The sequence below is a fragment of the Lepidochelys kempii genome, chromosome 9 (genome assembly GCF_965140265.1).
Source record: "Lepidochelys kempii isolate rLepKem1 chromosome 9, rLepKem1.hap2, whole genome shotgun sequence".
Classification (NCBI taxonomy): domain Eukaryota; kingdom Metazoa; phylum Chordata; order Testudines; family Cheloniidae; genus Lepidochelys; species Lepidochelys kempii.
This window is the reverse complement of record NC_133264.1, coordinates 44,470,365-44,487,711: the sequence shown is the minus strand read 5'-3', so window position 1 is coordinate 44,487,711 and position 17,347 is coordinate 44,470,365. Positions and strand designations below refer to the sequence as shown.

At 46.4% G+C, this 17,347-nt stretch overlaps 1 protein-coding gene across 1 annotated transcript in view; it reads right to left on the bottom strand.

The window, feature by feature from the left end:
* The window catches only part of GPC1 (glypican 1), a 324,164-nt gene that overhangs the window by 13,938 nt on the left and 292,879 nt on the right, over positions 1–17,347 (bottom strand). The window contains exon 5 of the mRNA XM_073360055.1: positions 6,493–6,623. Coding sequence (XP_073216156.1) covers positions 6,493–6,623 — 131 coding nt within the window. The remainder of the gene's footprint in view (positions 1–6,492; positions 6,624–17,347) is intronic.

The following is a 17,347-nucleotide window of genomic DNA, read 5'->3' as shown; positions in this document are numbered from 1 at the left end:
GGCCTTAAACGCAATGAATCTGTGAGATTTCCAGCGTTCGACTATGGCTTCTGGGCCAGATGAAGAAAGAAATACTTCACAACAATACATTCTACGCTCACTAGGTGTTCGGGTTTGGTTCTTACTTCATCCAAACTCCCATGCCTCTTTATTCTCCTGCAAGTACTTTTGCAGAGGGATGGAGGTGCTGCTGACACCACACAGCTCATATTGGTTAAGCAGTGACTATGTGACCAAGCGGTACTCAGCACGCAAGAGGACACAAAGGAAACCATGATCCCTGCGCCAAGGCAATTACAATCCAGACTGAGAAGTGGTGAAAATCAGACACACAGTGTGCTAGAGGGGCTAGAGGAGAGTGCTGTGACAGCAGACATGCTTTAAGATATTGCAACTGGGGATTTTCCAACAACTTCAATGGCCTTCATTGGATCAGAACCTTTACGAGTAGGTGACAGCATACGTTGATGTTTTTTGCATAAGAAATGAGTTTAAGGAAGGATTTGAGTAGACAGAAGGTGGCTGGTCACGCACTCTGGGTGAGAGTGCTGCAAACCAGAAAGCCCAGTAGCTTGAAGTATAAAAAGAAAATTATCCTAAAAATATCATCAGGCTGTAAAAAAGGCCAAGCCCAAAGTTATTTGCACTATGAGGAAGAATAACACTAGTGAGTGCAGTTTAACAAGAAAAACAGGACTCAAGATGCTGAAAAGCAAGAAAACAAAGTCTCTAAATATCTGATCACTGTTTCCTTCACCCAGAGGAGGGGAGCTTTGATTAGTTACATCTGCATAATTACCTAAACACTCCATGTTCTAAATGGATTAAGAAAGGGTCTAAGATCTATTTCCATATGTACATATGACCTGCAGCTACCCTTACAATAATATTACTGAGGTACTAGAAGTGTTCCTGACAGAATTTAAAATCATCTTTAATCCAGAATCTTAAAAGAGAATCTCCTCAATTCTATTCTCAGCTTTGCCATTAACTTCCACTGCAGCCACGGGCCACTCATTTACTCTCTCTGCCTCAGTTTCTCTATCTTGGGAGTGATAATACTTACTTATTTGACTCACAGGCATGTTGTGAAGTTTAATTAGTCAGGGTTGACAAAGACCATTGCTAATGAAGGCTACTAAGCATTAGGAATATTTTGCATTGAACTGGGTCAGAAGAAACTTTTACAGCATTACTAAACTGACGGCCTGATGCCTCTCTGCATTCCTGTCTTTGAAATAGGAGATCTGCCTCTTTTGGCATTTTTATTCCTTTCTGCATCATCAGTAGGGATCCTAGTTTTCTGTGATGATAAAACCAAAATTCTCCCTTTCTGTGGATTGCTTGTCTGAGATAAGCCACTGTTTCCATTTAGATTATTTAGTATCACTGGCTGGCTGAGTTCATTTACTTGTGTATCAGTATTTAATGCTGCTGGCTGGATATCATTGTTATGGCATGTCTAGTTACTAATAGGATGCTCAGAGCTTTTTGTAGGAGTGTTTTTGATTATTAATAAAACCAGCCAAATAAATAAATCAATACAAATGAGCTCTGTGGTAGCCAATCCTTCCCAGAAGCATACCCTCATCCTTCCTCAAACACCCAATCAGATCAATGGTTTCTGTAGTGTGCTTGGAAGGTCAGCAAATTCAGGCTCCCCCAGATCAATAGAACAGATGTCTGGAGATTTGAGCGGCCTAATGAGGAACCAGGTGCCTTGATTTGGACCTGCGAAATTGTAAATTGATAAATGAGACAGGTGAATTGAACAGAAGAATTCACTTGGTTTTTGACAGAAGGTCTGTGGAAGTAGGGTGTTTCTTGTAATTTTGGTTCAAGAAACATGAACATTTTCAAAATAGGCCATTTGCTCTTTGGGTGTCTTTAAATTCAGGCTAGTTGCTTATTTAACCAAGTATGAATTTGCAGGTAGAAGCTATCAACAGATCCTAAAATAATAGTACATTAGCACACAATTCCTTAATGCAGAGGTATCAAGCACTTGAATGTTAGCAAGTGGTGCCAACTCATTTCACTCCAGCAGCTGAATGCTCTTTGTATGCTGAGAACTTGTAGTGAGCTTAAACTGCAGCAAGGGCATTTAGGTTAGATATTAGGAAAAACTTTCCAACTGTAGGTGTAGTTAAGTTTTGGAATAGGTTTCCAAGGGAGGTTGTGGAATCCCCATCACTAGGGGTCGGACAAACACCTGTCAGAGACGGTATAGGTGTAATCAGTCCTGCTTTTGTGCAGGGGGCTGGACTTGATCTCCCATAGTCCCTTCCAGCCCTACATTTCTATGATTCTGTGAACTCTCTGCTAAGACCCGATTATAACAAATTACCTAGATGGCGGAGAGAGTGAGCCCCATTAGCATTCCTGGTAAGCATCCACTCCTCCTGCCCTCCGTCTAGAATCTTTCTTTTCTAGATATATTGTCCTCTTAAACAGGTGTGGGTAGAACACATATATTGAATCATGCATTGTAATGGCAATTCTGTGGCAATCCAAATATTTCATCTGTCTACTTCTTCTGGTGCAAGATCTTTAAAAATTATACATAACATATTTAAAATTTTGTTTTATAGAAATGAAATGAGTCCAATTTCATTGCTGTAGTTTACCGTTTATAGTCCTATTACTGTGGTTATTATGAAACAATTCTTTCAGGGATATAAAAACACAGAGGAATAATGAAAAACACTTCATGGCATTTATAGATCCATTCATTCCTCTATTCTCTTCCTTATTATAATTGATTACTCTATTTCTGTGCTCTATTAGCATTGTGTTTTGTGCTGCACTGGTATTTCTATCCATCTCTCTGCTTGGTCTGTCATTGACTTATCTATTTGCCAGCCAGCTTCAGATTAATTTTCCATCAGAATCTGTTAGTTACAGCACTTCAGAGTCATGGGAAAGGTAGCTGGGGTTCAGGAAGACAAATTATTCTGCTGTTAACATCAGCCTCAGTGGGTTGTTGAGAACAACATTAGAGAAATGATGCCAGAGTGAATTCTCTCTAGCACAAGTTGATACATGCAGCTAATGTGTCAAATTCTGCTCTGAGTTACAGCTGTGCAAACCTTTACAGGCAAAGGGTGAATGGTTGTAACTGGCAAGGAAATTTGGGCCAATTGCTACGATGGGCAGGAGGCTATTTTATGAACATGCTTACTGTAAAGATGAGTCTGGTCTAAAACTTTGACTTGATCATAGACAGACAAAACTGCACTGCTCAGTACCTGAGAAAGGGATCTCCCCTCCCCTGCCATATAAAATGTCCAACTTCTCTGGAAAAATTACCTGAAAATAGCAGCTTGTGCTAACTTTCCACACACTGAAACTCCATTTCCCCCCCAAAATGACTGAAGCATCTGAGAATGCTGAAAGACAAATAATCTGAAATCATTTTATAAACCTGTCTTTCATACAGTGTTACACCAGGGATGTGAAATCACAGCTCCTGCAAGCAGAAAGCAACAGAACTAACCTCCATACCACTACTACCTGGACATCAGAGAGAATGGCAGATCAGATGCGGGCAAGCAAATTGGGTGAACCTTGGCTGAACCCTTCTAGAGCAGGTATAGAATCTCAAACCTCAATGTGCGTTTTTCAGATACTAATTCTAGCAGCCTCCTATTATGCTAGTGAAGAACCTAAATATTTGGATGTACCCAGACCTCTGTAATATACATGGAAGTTTAAAAATTAGCCATTTTGGCAGATATGAGATGAAGAAGTAACACTCACTCCTTAAGTCAAAAAGAAATCTTCAGTCTAGTGTATTTCCAATGCTATATGTTACATTGCAGGGTCTAGTCTCTTACTGAACCAGAGGATTTACCCAAGTAATTCTCCCAGCATGCTAATTTACACTAACAGATGAATCAACAGACTCCCTTTATGCAAATAGCAATTTACAGTCTTTTACAGTTTATACTGTCTGAAATCCAGGACTTAGTTGTCAGGAGTGAGGGTACAGATGGGAAACAGTTCAATACCCAGCCAAGAAGTTTCCCTGAAGGGAGAGGGGTAAAAGGAATGGTGCCGGTTATGGTGCTGCTGTGTTTTGTTTCAAAAAATGAGCATTGATAAAAAACAATGACACTGTTTGCCGAACATGACTTAAAAACTGTAGTGAAACAACAAACTGATGAGTCAGATGTTGGTTCTGGGAAATTCTGTAACTATGGCAATATGCACGCTTTCCTGGTTAGGATAGTAATACACAAGTCTCCTGGCCGCACATCAGGCTGGCATTTGGGAGTAGTTGTGCTGTGGGATTTCACTGCTTGCAATGTTGTTTATTTTCTGAGTAGTTTTATCCTGGCCTGGGTGGATCAGATGACATTAGGGGAGATGTCACCACACCTATCAAAGGACCTTGTTCTGTGGACCGGATATCAAAAGGTCTCTTTTCCCACCACCAATGCAAGAGGGATTTACCCCCATAGTAACAGTGGTAGCTAGGTGCATCACCTCCTTCTCAGGTAACCAGCCTTATCATTTGTGGGTAGCCCTGTGAAAAACTTATTAGCCACACCCCTAACATGATTGTAACCAACTGCTGGCCACCACAATTGCACCATTATGCACAGACCCAGCCTAATGAATGGGGAGCATCAGCCAAGATTACTGTTTGGATACATTCCAAAATTAACTGACCCACTTTACACATGTGAAAGACTTTGAAGTCCCTTCATCCCAATTCCTACTGATCACATTTTCAAGGAGAAGTGCTAAAATACTTACATTAATTTCAAATGGAAGCTGAGAGTCTCTTTTCCATTTCTTGTTCCCCCAAATCGGCCAGAACCGTGGTTGCAGGCTTTGCTGGGTCCAAAAGCCACCTCTGGCTCTTCCCGTGAATGAGAGACTTCAGGTTGTGATTTTCAAAAGCACTCAGTGCTGGCTTAACTCTACTCCCATTTAAGTCAATGGTAAAATTCCCCCTTGACATCTATGAGAGCAGAATTGGGCCAGTGCTGAGCACACCTTAGTCTTTTAACTTTGCACTATGTTAACAGCCTTTGTTCGTGTCCAAACCAAAGTTATCTTGGACCAGCTGAGCACTGCAGTGTGCCACCTCTACATATCAGAGAAATATAATGGACCATATATGACTGCATGGTGGTGTAAATTTCTACCCTTTGCCTGGAAAGACAGATAACCTATGGGCATATCTTCTGAATATTTCCTTTTTTCCCTGGGTAAGAAAATAAATATATCGGCTGTTTACTTTCAAACTTTAAATAAAGCCTTTGATATGGATGATCAACTGCTGATAGTTCAAAGGCATTGTGACTGGCAGTACCTCAAGAGCCTTGGCTGATATGTCACAAGTAACCACTTTAGAGAAACACCATGTGTAGAAATGAACCAGATGTGATCCAATTTTTTCCAGTGATTTCAAACTGTGCTCACAGACTGAAGTGGAAAGGGAAGCGGTGTGGCTCTTAAACCTCACTTTCCTTGCTCTCTCTATCCTTGATCCTTCCCTATTTGTCACACTCATCATCTCAGCGATTTGTCAGCTCCCAAGCTCTGCTACTTGGCTCCACGTGCAAATACAGTCAAGTGCACTTTGTTACAAGATCCAAGTCAGAAAGCTTGTCAAATGCACTTTGCTGCTCTAGTCAAGTATGGATTGGAATAGAGTATCCACCCCCTCTGAACGCTTGCATTTACAACAGGGGGCTCCATCAGTGCTTGTTGCAGTTCAGATGATGTTCTACTTCCCCATATGATGAACACGCTTTTTAGTCCCGAATAACAATGACAGGTTGGGAGGCTTGGTGGTATGTTTGTGTGAAAAGCAGGAACCCGGGAAGACTGTTCACTTTGCCAAGGCTTCTTACACATGCAGCTGTGTCATGTGCTTGTGATTAGTGGATTAAATGTGCTGAAAGTGGTGATCAATAAAACAGCACGTGGAAATGTAGCTCTTGTGAGATGCTGAGCACCAGCAGAACCTGCTTCACAGGATGATTGCCATGTAACAACCCTACTCCATAAATACAACCAAGTAAGCCAAATGTTTCCATTTCTTAGTGTTCCCTGTGGCTGTCGAGAGCGGTTGTCTCCTGGGTCAAGTGTAAGGCAGCCCACAAACTTGCAGTCCGTAGCTCAGCTCAGTGAGAATACAAAAAACCCCTCGGCTACAGAGGTTGAGGCACCATAATACAATGCCACCACACTTTCCTCAGGGATTCAGAATTCAACACCAGGCAGTATTTGGTCCATACATATCAAGTTGGTTGGCTGGAGGTGGAGATGGGGAGGAGTTTGAATCAGAAGCATTTGACAAGCTTTGCCTGTATGGGGTGAATGGTTTCTTTTAATTAAAAGAAGCTGGTATTTAATCTCTCTGCCTACTGTATGTTAAGGCAGTTGAATGGTATTGGAAGAAAATGCACAAGGCTGTAGCCAGAGCATTTTCAACTGATTTAATATCAACTTTAGACACAGATCTCAGCTCCTTACCTTGGCTGTGATAGACTCTCTGTTTTCCTGCATGTTAGAAATGGCTTCAGCAATCCGGGTGTGAATGGTACCAATTACAGTGTCTACATTGGATGGTCCATCAAACCGGTCAGCCACTAGCAGCATAGAATCTAGTAAAATAAGAGAGATGGAGACACCCTTTAAGTACATACTATACAAATCAAATTATAGTGTAACTTAAAATTTACATATATTTGTATTGGGAGGAATCAAACATTTGCCCCTCAGTAGATGAAGGCGTTGAAGAACATCTTCCAGGTACTTGTATTGTGTGTATATTTTCAGTAGTTTCACACTCTGAATTTGGCAGCATTCAAAATAAGGCCCAAATGCATCAGTAAGGGAATCCATAGTTCCAGATGAACACCATAGGGAAGTAACAGCTATTACAGCATCTCTTTGCAGACTACCACTACCTCACAAAATGACCAGAGAGCATTGCGTGTTCTATAGAGAGAAATCTGTGCAGAAATATAAAGCAAGGATCTTGCTCTAACCCTCCCCTATTGGCTTGCGTTCAACTTTCAACCAAGTGCTGCTAGGAACGGAACTCTGGAGATGGTGGTGTTTACACAAAGTGCCCACGAAAGGGTTTTATGAGTAATAGGCACGTGTGTGGCTCCCATAACGGGGATGGAGAAAAAAAACTTCCTCCCAGTGAATATTTCCCATGCACCATTTTAAATCTGAGTGCTCTGGCAGGATGAAGCATGACCAGCAAGGGAAAATGTCTACCTCACATGTGGAACAATAGAGCACAACACATGCAACTAAACTGGTAAGAGAGGAGGTGAGGTGGGTGAGGGGTGGGTGAAAGGTGCCCAGTGCTCTAAGCTGCTATTGATTTCAGCACCTCACAAGCTCTGGAGCTGAAATGACAATGGATCAGAGCAGAATTCATCCATGTTCTAGAAGTTATTTACTGGATTTATGCCTTGCTGGATTTTACTGGCAACACAAGCTAATGCAGAAGGAAATTTTATATACGTGCATGGTACTGGAGATCAAAAGAACATAGTGTGTATACAGACTGATACCCTGAATGTCCAGAGACCGGAAACAACCAAGACCTTAGAGGTTAAAGGAATGGATTAAAAATGGGACTGTTTGTACACCGCCATCTGCAGGTTCTTAACTACTGACAACTGCCATCAAGTTCAGATTCTTCTTTTGAGAATTGCAGTGCAAAGTCTCCTCTTGATGTCTTTGTCTTTACTAAGAGATGCCATTCACCTTCCTAGAAATGCAGCCCCTGCTCTATAAACATTGTATTAGCCTCTACGTTTATTTAATTATATAGATCTGTGAGTGGAGTATAGCAGCGCAAGAGTGAGTGGACTACCAGCACTGGATGGCTTGACAAAAGCACAGGTTCGCATAGGTTCCCTTATTCCACCACCGTGCATGCTCTGCCAATGCACCTCAGCCCTGTTCTACGATATCCACTGCTTTCCAAAGCAAGCCCCCTGCACTTCCAGTTCTGCCACTGCATTTAAATCTTGAACTGCAATCCTTCCACTCTTTGCTATTTCCTCTATTGAGTGCTCCAAAACAATAAATGGGATGACTCCAAAACTGAGTCACACACCAGAACACTACACATCCAGTGCACAGGAAGAGACAGTGTTGTAAGTGAAAAATCCTGAGGTTTCTAATGAATCCTGTGTGGTGAGACCATCATACTATAAATAGACTTAACAATAATGTCAATCAGCATTGCTTTTATTTTTAACCACATAGTTTGACATAAAAATATCTCATAACCACCTATTGGGCATTGGCACCTGTACTGATTTCAATGCACTTTTGTTTAACAAATAAACTAGACCACTGAACTGGATAAAATCAGATTGTGGAGGAAAACGGACAATGTTAACAAAATGCTTGGAATCCCTGCTATCTGCCCATACAGAAAAATGATTTGTCTGCCCTAAGATGTTTTTTCTTCCCAATATATAGAGGGTCAAATCCTGAGGTCCTTAACTCAAGAAAGCTACCATTCACTTCAATGGGACTGAGCAAGGTCTATTCTAGTTCTTCTACTCTACCCATCAGTTGGTACCCAGACTGCTCTCAGGGGATGGTGTGGTGTGGTACAAAGGCTAACTCAGCATGAGTATGTATTGCCAGCATTATTCACTCCACACCTCAATGCATTCTGTACCTGTCACATGTTTCATAGTGATATTGTTTTACAGAACTTACATTTATTTCTATTAGTACTACTTTCTGTGTCTTTAACCTGCAAAGCCAGGCTCCATTATACCAGCACCAAGAGTCCAACTGTACAGGGCTCAAAGAAGGAACAATTAATGCTTTTTATAGAAACCAATCTGGGGCCAATCCAACACTCACAGAAATCAATGGAACAACTCCCATTGACTTCAAAGGGCTTGGGATGAGGCTCTTTCAGACACATACAACATATGGTGTCCCTAGCCTCTCTTTATCAGAAGCTGGGAATGGGAGACAGGGAATGGATCACTTGGCGATTGCCTGTTCTGTTCATTCCCTCTAGGGCACCTGGCATTGGCCGCTGTCTGAAGACAGGATATTGGGCTGGATGGACCTTTGGTCTGAGCCAGTGTGGCAGTTCTTATGTTATGTTCTTATGGGGGCAATGTCCATAATAAAGGGCCTGATCTAAAGCTCAATGCAATTGGTTTAATAACACCCACAACTCAGCTGACAATATTCTCTATATTGTACTATCTAATGGTTATATTGTGGTAGCTCCTAGAGGCCAACCAGGCTGGGGTCGCATTGTGCTAGGCACTGCACAAAGATACAGAAAACACAGGCCGTGCCCCAACATGCTTACAGTCTAAAAGACATGACATAACAGGCTGATGAGACAAACAAGCAGGCCAGAGCAGAAGGTAACAAAAATAACGGACTCTGCTCAAATCTTACCCAATGACTCAGGAACAAAGATCACAAATTGTTACTTGCCCATGTCTACAGTCTGGGATATGGCAGCTGCAAAGCCAGGGAGGGTTAGCTTGGCAGCATTTCTTGTTTATCATCAAACTAAATGAACTGTTTTAGCTGTTTTTTAAATTTAATCAAGAACTGAAAAAAATTACCGTAGTTTCTCCATTACAATTTTTTTTTTTACAGTAAAAGCCAACAGCTGCTTTGATATAGAAAATCAAACATGCCGCCTAATGGTGTAATGGCTTTTTGGTATTTTCTGCCCCTGCTGCAGTACCAAGGATCTGAAGTTTAACTCCTGTTTAGGAGTAGTAACAGATTTTTCAAGAAAACTTTTCTGAACAATTTTAGCTTGTGGATGCATTAATTCTGGGGACACATATTGATAGATGAAAGGAAATCCCCAAAATTATTGATAAAATTCAATCTATCACTCACTGTAAAACATCTCCTTTAACTTGACCTGCCCTGCTCTGACCATATAATACAGTAGCTACATGTTTGTCATTACAATTTCATGTTCAACCACAAACAATGGGGTAAGAGCGAAGGATGCAGAGTGGCAGTGAATTTCCACTGTAGTGAGGCGGTGTGGTTCCCTGCTGCCCTGGAGAGAGACGAGCCCCTTCAGACACCAGAGTGGGTGGAACCAGGGAGCTCTGAGCCTGCCCCCCGAAAGGGTCAGGCGCTGCCCCGGAAGTATAAAGGCCTGACCTCAGGGCTCACTGTAGAGGCAGCCGATGGGGAGGCCAGACGCCTCCGACCTAGCTCGCGAGTGGGAAAGCCCAGCGGCCTGCAGAAGACCTAAGGACTGGCCCGGCCTGCCCCACGCCAGCTACTCAGAGGAGTTGCCAAGCCTGCCCCTGGCCAGCTACCCCGAGGAACCCATGGTGCTGTATCCCCCTGAGGACACCACCCTGACCCAGGTACCTCAAGAGGGGGAGTCGAAGTAGCCTGGGGGCAGGCGACCCTACTCTGGCTGCAGCCCTGCGAGAACCCATGTCAGTGTGTTGCGGCCAGGATCCCCACTGACACAGCAGCGGGTCTTCTGCTGCTGCTAGGGCCCCGGACTGGGACTCAGTGGAGTGGGAGGGCCTGAGTCCCCCCCTGCCACCCAACTCACGGGTGGCAGTCTCCCCCTCTCCCAGGCCCTTTGGAACGTAGGGCCTGGACCTACTGTTACTCTATACTGTTACTGCTCAGCCCCGGCCTGACTCACCAGTGCCCCGCCCTGACCTAGGGCCCGGGCTTACCATTAGATACTGTTACTGCTCAGCCCTGCTGAGGGCCTGAGCGCCTGACTCACGAAGGCCCCGCCCTAGGGTCACTGTGCTTATTTTGTACCTTCACTAAGGCCATAGAGGAAGACTGGCGCGGCCGGACTAATTCCCCGCAAGAGCTGTTCCCCAAGGTAGCGAGGCGGTTTGGTCCCCTGCTGCCCCGGAGAGAGACAAGCCCCGGCTAGCCTCTCTACACATGGTGGAGAATGTGGGCACGATCCCTCGACATCTGTGAGAAGGGGTATGGCGGGGAACATACCCCAGAATGAGCCATGGATATGGACAAACTTACCAAGCTCCTGACCGAGAGCCAGGAGCGGCAGCAGGCGGCCCAGCTCCAGCAGCAGCAGCAGCTGGGAGCACAGCAACAGCAGCTGATTCGGGATCTGGGGGTTCAGAACCAGGAACAACAGCGGCAATGTCGGCAGCAGCTGGCAATGGCACTGCCGTGCCCCGCAGAGCCCCAGCCGGGAGACATGGCCGGGTCACCCCGCACCGCTGCGCCAGTGCGGCTGACCAAGATGGGACCCGATGACTACCCTGAAGCTTTTTTGGTAACTTTTGAAAGAGTAGCACTGGTTGCAGGGTGGGTCCCTGACCAATGGGCCACTCTTCTGGCCCCATACTTAACCAGGACAGCCCAAACAGCGTACAGAGGGCTGTCTATGGAGGATACACGGGACTATAACCAGGTAAAGGCAGCAATTCTGGACGCCTTAAACGTCAGCCCGGAAACCTTTCGGCATCAGTTCTGGAACTATCCCACCGGCACCAGACCCCGGTTGGTGGCCCAAGAGCTGGAAAGGAAGCATGCAAGTGGTGGCTACAGCCAGAGAGGAGGACCGCGGACGAGGTCCGGGAACAAATTATTTTAGAACAATTCATACACATCCTCCTGGCGTGAGGAAGGGCCTGGGTGCTTCGCCATTGGCCAGCAACGCTCGCCGCCGCCGTCGCTTTGATGGAAGACTTCCTTGCGGCCGAAGCACCGGTGGGCCCAGCTACCAGAGCCCACTCCCCAGGACCAGAGTGCCCGAACCCTGAAAAGAAAGGGGGCGCTCAGACCGAAGTGTGGAGTCTTCCCCGTGGGCAAGAGGCTTGCTTAGGGCTTTGGGCTAGACGCCCTGAACTCCCACCTTGACAAGGATCTGCGCCCCCTGTGCCAAGTGTCCTGTCGGAGTCCCCCCAGGGGCCCAATGGGACCCCCCCCCCGCCCCCAGGGTGGTCACCCGGAACTCGGGCCCTGCTTTGTATGCAGAAAGTATGGACACTTACAGCATGACTGCACTGAGGTGGACTGCAGCTTCGGCCACATCTGTGCAGGAGAGACCGGGGCCTGGCTACCACAGGTCCCCAAGATCACGGTACTGGTAATTGTCGGGGACCACCCAGCCCTGGCCCTGATCAATTGGGGCTGTGGCCAGACGCTAATCCGTCAGACCTTGGGGCCCCGGGCCAACCCCCACCTGTGGACGATCAGGCTGCAACGTATCCATGGTGACGTGCGGCCATATCCCAGTGCCTGGTCCCACTAATGGTGGCCAGGATCACACGATGGATGGTCGTTGGCCTGGCTCCTCGACTAGCATACCCAGTGATTCTGGGGCGAGACTTGCCGGCGTTCGAAGAGATCCTCCGCTCGACCTCTGTGCTAGGAGATTGCCCTGAGGCCCAACTGGAGGAGGAGATCCCAGACCCCGAGGGAGGGACCGAGGAACCCCCGTCAGGGCCGGCTATCAAACCCCGACTTAACACAGGCTTTTCCTGCAATCAAAGAGCAGTCCCCACCTTTAGTTGGGCCTATGGACAACTAGCCGCTGTCGATGGGGCTGTGATCGACCCGCATCGTGCAAATCAGTGGCCCTGGTTTGAGCTACACCATGACCGTCTTTACCGGGTGGAACAGGATCCCCGCATGGGAGAACCACGGTCCCAGCTGCTGGTGCTTCAGTGCCGCCGATGAGCGGTAATGAAGCTCGTACATGACATCCCTGCCGCAGGGCACTTGGGCCATGAAAAGACCCTTGCCCGGATTTTGATACGGTTCTTTTGGCCCGGTGTGCACCAGGAGGTGAGGAACTATTGTAGCTCCTGCCTGGAGTGCCAATTAGCGGCTCCCCCACAAGTACCCAAGGCCCCTTTGGTTCCCATGCCCATAGTGGAGATGCCATTTATGTGGGTGGCCATGGACTCGGCGGGCCCGCTCCCAAGAAGTGCTGCGGGATTCCAGTATGTGCTGGTCACCGTGGATTATACCATGCGTTTTCCCGAGGCTGTGCCATTGTGGAGCACCACCGCCCGGACCATCGCTGGCGAACTAGTGAAGGTCTTCGCTCAAGTGGGCCTGCCCCGGGAAATCCTAACGGACCAGGGTACCAACTTCACCTTCTGGCTGTTGCAGCAGGTATGCGAGCTCCTGGGAGTTAAACAGTTACGCACCTCCATCTACCACCCACAGACTGACGGACTGGTGGAACAATTTAATCGGACACTGAAGGAGATGCTGTGCAAGTTCCCCGCAGAGGAGCTACGCCAGTGGGACAAGCTACTCCTGCCCTTACTGCTGGCAATCCGTGAGGTACCCCAGTCATCAACAAAATTTTCCCCGTTCAAGCTACTATATGGCCGCCGCCCACGGGGCCTATTAGACTTAATGCGGGAGACATGGGAGCAGTCTCCGTCTCCAACCCAGGGCCTCCTGAAGTATGTTCTCCAGCTCCAGGAGCACCTCGCTCAGGCCAGAGCCCTAGCATGAGTAAACTTAAAAGCTGCACAAGCCCAGGCACGAACCTATAACCAAGAAGCGTGGGTCCGTGCCTTTGAGTCAGGTGATCGGGTCCTGCTCCTCCTACCATTGAGTGAACCGAAGCTGCTGGCCCATTGGCAGGGACCCTATGAGGTGGCCCGGAAGGTCGGGCCCGTCACCTATGAGGTCCACCAGCCCGACCGGCACAAGAAAACCCAGCAATATCATGTGAATCTATTGAAACCATGGCGGGAGCGGGAGGGCCTAATAATGAACCCTTACCCACCGGAACCAGAGGTGGGTCCCCGCGCGCCCCTGACAGAGGATACTGGAGGCCCCAGCTCGGCGACACACTCACAGAGAAGCAGCGAAAGCAGGCCCAGTGTCTCCTACAGGCTTTCAGGAGAACCTTTGTCCCACCCTGATCTAAGGCCTGGACTTACCATTAGATACTGTTACTGCTCAGCCCTGCCTGAGGGCCTGAACACCTGACTCACCAGTGCCCTGCCCTGACCCAGGGCCTGGGGTCACTGTGCTTATTTTGTACTTTCACTAAGGCCATAGAGGAAGACTCCCGCGGCCAGACTAATTCCCTGCAAGAGCTATTCCCCAAGGTAGTGAGGCGGTGCGGTCCCCTGCTGCCCCGGAGAGAGACAAGCCCTGGCTAGCCTCTCTACACCACCCTTTGTTAAACATCCTGGCTATGTGACTTGCTTGAATTATGACCTTTAACATTACAGTGTGCAAGCATAATTTAAATACTGATCTGCTTTACTCCTAGTGGTCAGCTACTGTCAAAAACAGTGTCTCTTGGGCAAGAAGAACCTGGAACAAGTGCAAAAAGCATACAGAAATACCACCTAATCAATCAATTAGACTTGCAGATTGACCTTTCAGGAATGGCGGCCAGTCATTCTGCTGGGGCGAGATGGAGTGCAATGACAGGTAACAATTGGCTTGTCCTTGTCAGAAAGGCCAATGCACAAACTCCAGGTTTAAACCCATGGAGCAGATGCTGTCTCCTCTCCCCCACTTCTTTTAACCAGACTCACTAACCATTCTACGGGATTCACTTCCAATTAGTTGTGGTAACCTGCCATCTGGGTCATTAGAAATTAAAGCTAATTAGCATAAACTAATATGGATAAAAGCTGGCTGATGATCATATGTAACAGCAGCCTAGGTTCAGCTGAGCAGTGATTCAACTTTTACTTTGCAACATTCCACTGAAACAAGGAGACGTGGCATGCATGCGTGTTTTAACAATAGAAGGCAGTAATACTGAGTAGAAAGACAGCTGAATTGTAAGAACAAGACAGCCGCTGAAGAGTCTGACAAGAAAATACAGTTCTGTGAGTGCACAAAAGGGAGGAAGAAGAGTGAAAAATCTAGTTAAATGGACTGTGTTGAAATGCATATGAAAGATCTTACTTACTCATGTGCTATAATGATGGGCTACCACGATACTTTTCCTCTTCGAACTTACTTTATTTTGCTCTAAATCTGCTAGCTCGGTCAGGTCCCAATCCAGCAATGAGCTGTGCATGGATGGTTCCCTCCAGCCAGGGGGACAATGAAACTCTGCAGAGAAGTCTGACCTAGTCGAGTTCATTGCAGTATCAGGGCCATAGAACCTAGTAGGCTCCTCGTACGTTCAGAGAGACCCAGAGAGAGGGCGGTAAACACAAGAAGAGCTGCAGTGCCTGAGCATGGCAGGTTGAAATAAGCACAGAATTTGACCATCAATTGCCAGTCTCCTGTGGATTTTGGCAAGACTTATCATGCTATTTTAAACACATTTATTTTTGTGTCATTATACTCCCAGGAGGAGAGAGAAACCTTGACAAAGGAAAAAGGGTTAAAGTCATATGGTAGAGGGCTATTAAATAAGGCTTTACAGCTTTTGAAAGTCTCCTGGATGTCCTCCAGGGTTTCCATGCTGACCTTGGAGCACCAAAACCGGAGGTAGTAGCTGCGATTGTAATTTGTTTGTATAAGCATTAAACTGCTAAGAGCCCTTGACCAGCTGACACAGAGACATTAGTCTATAGTTACTAGTACCAGAAATTAAGGAATACTCACATGGCATGGCTGATCTACGTGGAAGCACCACAAGTATTTTAGCTCTGTCCTCACCAAAAAGGAAACCTGAAAATGATTTTGGCCTGTGCACTGTATCTGGAAGGTAATTGTCACAACGGATGGCGCTGAGCAGTAGTATTACTGTGGAATTAGAGGAAGGAGAGAAGACGTACGGAACGACTGAGCTCAAGTGACTCAGCTGTCCTGCCAGTGCTGCATAAAGTAGCTTAGTCAGAACCACACAAGGGAGGCAGTGTGGTCTAGTGGCAAGACTACACGATTGGGGAAAGGAGGGCTGTAAACCTTACCTGAACCGCTGGCTCATGTGTTTGAGCTCAGACAAGTCACAAGACATCCTTAGCCTCAAACTGTCACAGGGCTCAGTCTGTGAAGATTTATTAATAGGAAATGGAGTCACTGAACCATACTTGGAAAGGCACTGCTTTGTTCTGACCAAGGGAACCAAGTTCTCCCTTTCTAGATCTTGCTCCAAGGAAAGGGGACGGCTAATGGCTAGAGCAGATGACTCTGGAGGCTCTGTCAGACTATGCAGTGTGCTCTGGCATGGATGCACCTCCGTTCTCCAAGGGGATATCCCGCATTGAGTGTCCTCTGGTGACACTGTCTGGCCACTGATACCCATTGCCTTGCCCTTCTCTGGAATGACTGGTCCTACTGCATGGTGTTGAAGAAAAAGAAAGGGATTTTTAAATTTATCCTCTCTGTGTTCTTAGAAGTTAGGAAAGCGCTTGCTTCCTGCTTTTGAAAGGAACTGGCTGAAAAAGTCAGGGGCCTCGGAAGGTTGCTGCACTAGGTGGATTTTTGACCCTTGGGCTGGCCTATGAGTACCTCAGCGGGTTAAAAATTTTTGAGCGCTAAGGGTTTTCAGCATGATGTACTGGCAGCACGAGGCCCAGGAGTGCAAATCTTGCCCTTTAGAGAAGCAGAGTTATGAGGCAGTTAGGAGAAAGTGCCCTGAGAGCAAGAGGAGTTGTGTGGCTGGAAGCCAGTTTTTCAAAAGTAGGCCCCTATGCCTTGCCCTATGCCCAGAAGGCAACAAACAAGGGCTCTAGAGAAATTACTTCCACAGGCCATGACCCCTTCAGTCCTGTTGCCAGCTCCCTTCCTTTTAAACCAAGGGGCTTCTCATTTGAGTGCTTCAGCTGTGTTCTGTTACCACGGGGCCACATAACGAGAGGACAAACTCTCGCATAGCCAGGACCCGAACCAAGTAGGGCTTTCTGGTCAAAAACAAAACCTTGGTTTGGACCCCTCCAAATAACCTGGCAGCCAGCACTGACTAGAGAGCACAGGGCTAATGCCTGCCCTGCAAGGATCATCATTAGCTAAGCAGCCTGCAGCATTCTGAACAAGGAGATGTTGGTGACTAGCTTTCAGGTGTAGCTAAGCCCCATGACGAGTGCAGTGCAATAACCTATGGTGGAGGTGACACAACCAAGGACACAAGATCATTCCATTTATAGCTGTATTGGAGCCTTACAACTGGCGGATAGCAGAACTAAAACATCCTTGAAATGAAATGAACATGTATTTTTTAAAAATAACTTTCAGCTAATAGGCTGTTAAGGCAAAAAAAAAAAAAAATTAAAAGCCTGAATCCCAATTTGTAAGTGTTCATTATTATAGTCACATTGCCTATTACCTATTACCTTATGTTTATCTCCATTACGTTTCATTTCCCTGGTGTTAAACCAGTTATGCTGAAAATAAAAATCTCCTAGATGTACTTGCTGCTTGCACCGTGCTCATTCACCTCTCAGCCCCACTTACA